The sequence below is a fragment of the Condylura cristata genome, unplaced genomic scaffold (assembly GCF_000260355.1).
Source record: "Condylura cristata isolate star-nosed mole 26May11 unplaced genomic scaffold, ConCri1.0 scaffold00025, whole genome shotgun sequence".
Classification (NCBI taxonomy): Eukaryota; Metazoa; Chordata; class Mammalia; order Eulipotyphla; family Talpidae; genus Condylura; species Condylura cristata.
In genome coordinates, this window is record NW_004567126.1 from 30,591,933 (window position 1) to 30,593,208 (window position 1,276).

The 1,276-nt window shown below is 72.8% G+C and overlaps 1 protein-coding gene across 1 annotated transcript in view; it reads left to right on the forward strand.

The window, feature by feature from the left end:
* The window catches only part of LOC101622278 (chromosome unknown open reading frame, human C19orf26), an 8,420-nt gene extending 7,150 nt beyond the window's left edge, over nucleotides 1-1,270 (forward strand). The window contains exon 11 of the mRNA XM_012729429.1: nucleotides 2-1,270. Within this exon, the coding sequence (XP_012584883.1) occupies nucleotides 2-293 (292 nt within the window). The 3' untranslated portion in view covers nucleotides 294-1,270. The remainder of the gene's footprint in view (nucleotide 1) is intronic.
* Nucleotides 1,271-1,276: the final 6 nt, after the last annotated feature.

Consider the following 1,276-nt stretch of genomic DNA (forward strand, 5'->3'; position numbering starts at 1 on the left):
CTCCGCTGCGCCGCGGGGACAGTGTCGACTGCCCGTCGGACCGGGCGGCCGACGACCCGGCGGGAACGGCTGTCCCGGCCATCCCGGTCATCGAGGAGGAGCCCGGCGGGACCGGCAGCTGCCCAGGCTCGGGCTTGTGCGCCAGGCCGCCAGGGGCGCTGCTGGACAAGCTGGTGGCCCATCTGGACGATGGACTCTTCCCGCCGAGTCTCACCCAGCCCGTCGTCGCCGCCGCCGCGGGCCCTACGCTGGCCGCCGCCGCGCCCACGTCCCCCGACCACAGCCCGGTCTAAGCCCTGCCCCCACTGCTTGCAAGTCAGCCTCTGGCCGGGCCGGTGGGATCCCCAAGGCAGGGCACGGCCGGGGGCACCTGGGACTCCCGGGCCACCCCCCAGATGTGCTGGCACAGACCGCTCTGGCAACGGCGGGGTCCCTGCGGCACCCCAAGGCTCCTGGGCCCAGGCTCAGCCAGAGGGGCATGGAGTCTCCGCCTCAGGCGCCCGAGCACCACGCTTGACGCCTCCGAGGCCTCTGGCTGGTGGCGGGAGCCCTGGTGAGCACCCCAGGGCCTGCACACGCCGTGCCCGAGTGCAGTGGGGCTGCCTGCCCCCCGCACGGGCGCCTGTGCAGCGGCACCCCAGGGCCGAGGGAGCTCGAGTCACAACTGGCCGGGGTGTGAGGCGAGTGCGCGGCCCTAAGGTGGGGCGCCGAGGACCGGGGTGACAGGTGGGCCGGGCCCCGCCCGGGAGACCGGCCAGAGGCTGCGGCCACCAGCCCCGGGGCCGTTTACCTCATGCAGCGCCCTGGGCAGTCCACACCCTCTGAGCAATAACTGGGTCTGCTCGCCGCCAGGCGGCCACGCTGCTGTGCCGCGGCCCTCGGCCCGGCGGCTCCGGCGCCCAGCACTAGGGCCGCCCCGCATGCCAGCGGCCGTGCTGCCCGCGGCCGCCTGTCCGGTCCAGAGCCGCCAGGACTCCTCAGTGTTCCAGACCCACACAAAACCCAGAAGGCCAAGGTTTCAAGTTTCCCAAGCTTTATTTATTGCCAAAAGAGGGGCCACCCCCGCTGGCAGCCAGGTGACCCCGCCCACCCTCCGCCTCACGCCATCCGTGTGCCGCTCGTCATGGAGCTCTTCTCGTGTTTTGTTTCCGGTTCATTATAAATATTTACCGCAGCCCGCGCAGGCGTCCTCCCTGGGGAGCGGGAGGGGTGGGCGCGCTGCGGCCGCGCAGCCCGGGGAGGCCGGGGTGGACTAGCGCAGGGGTCCCCACCGCCA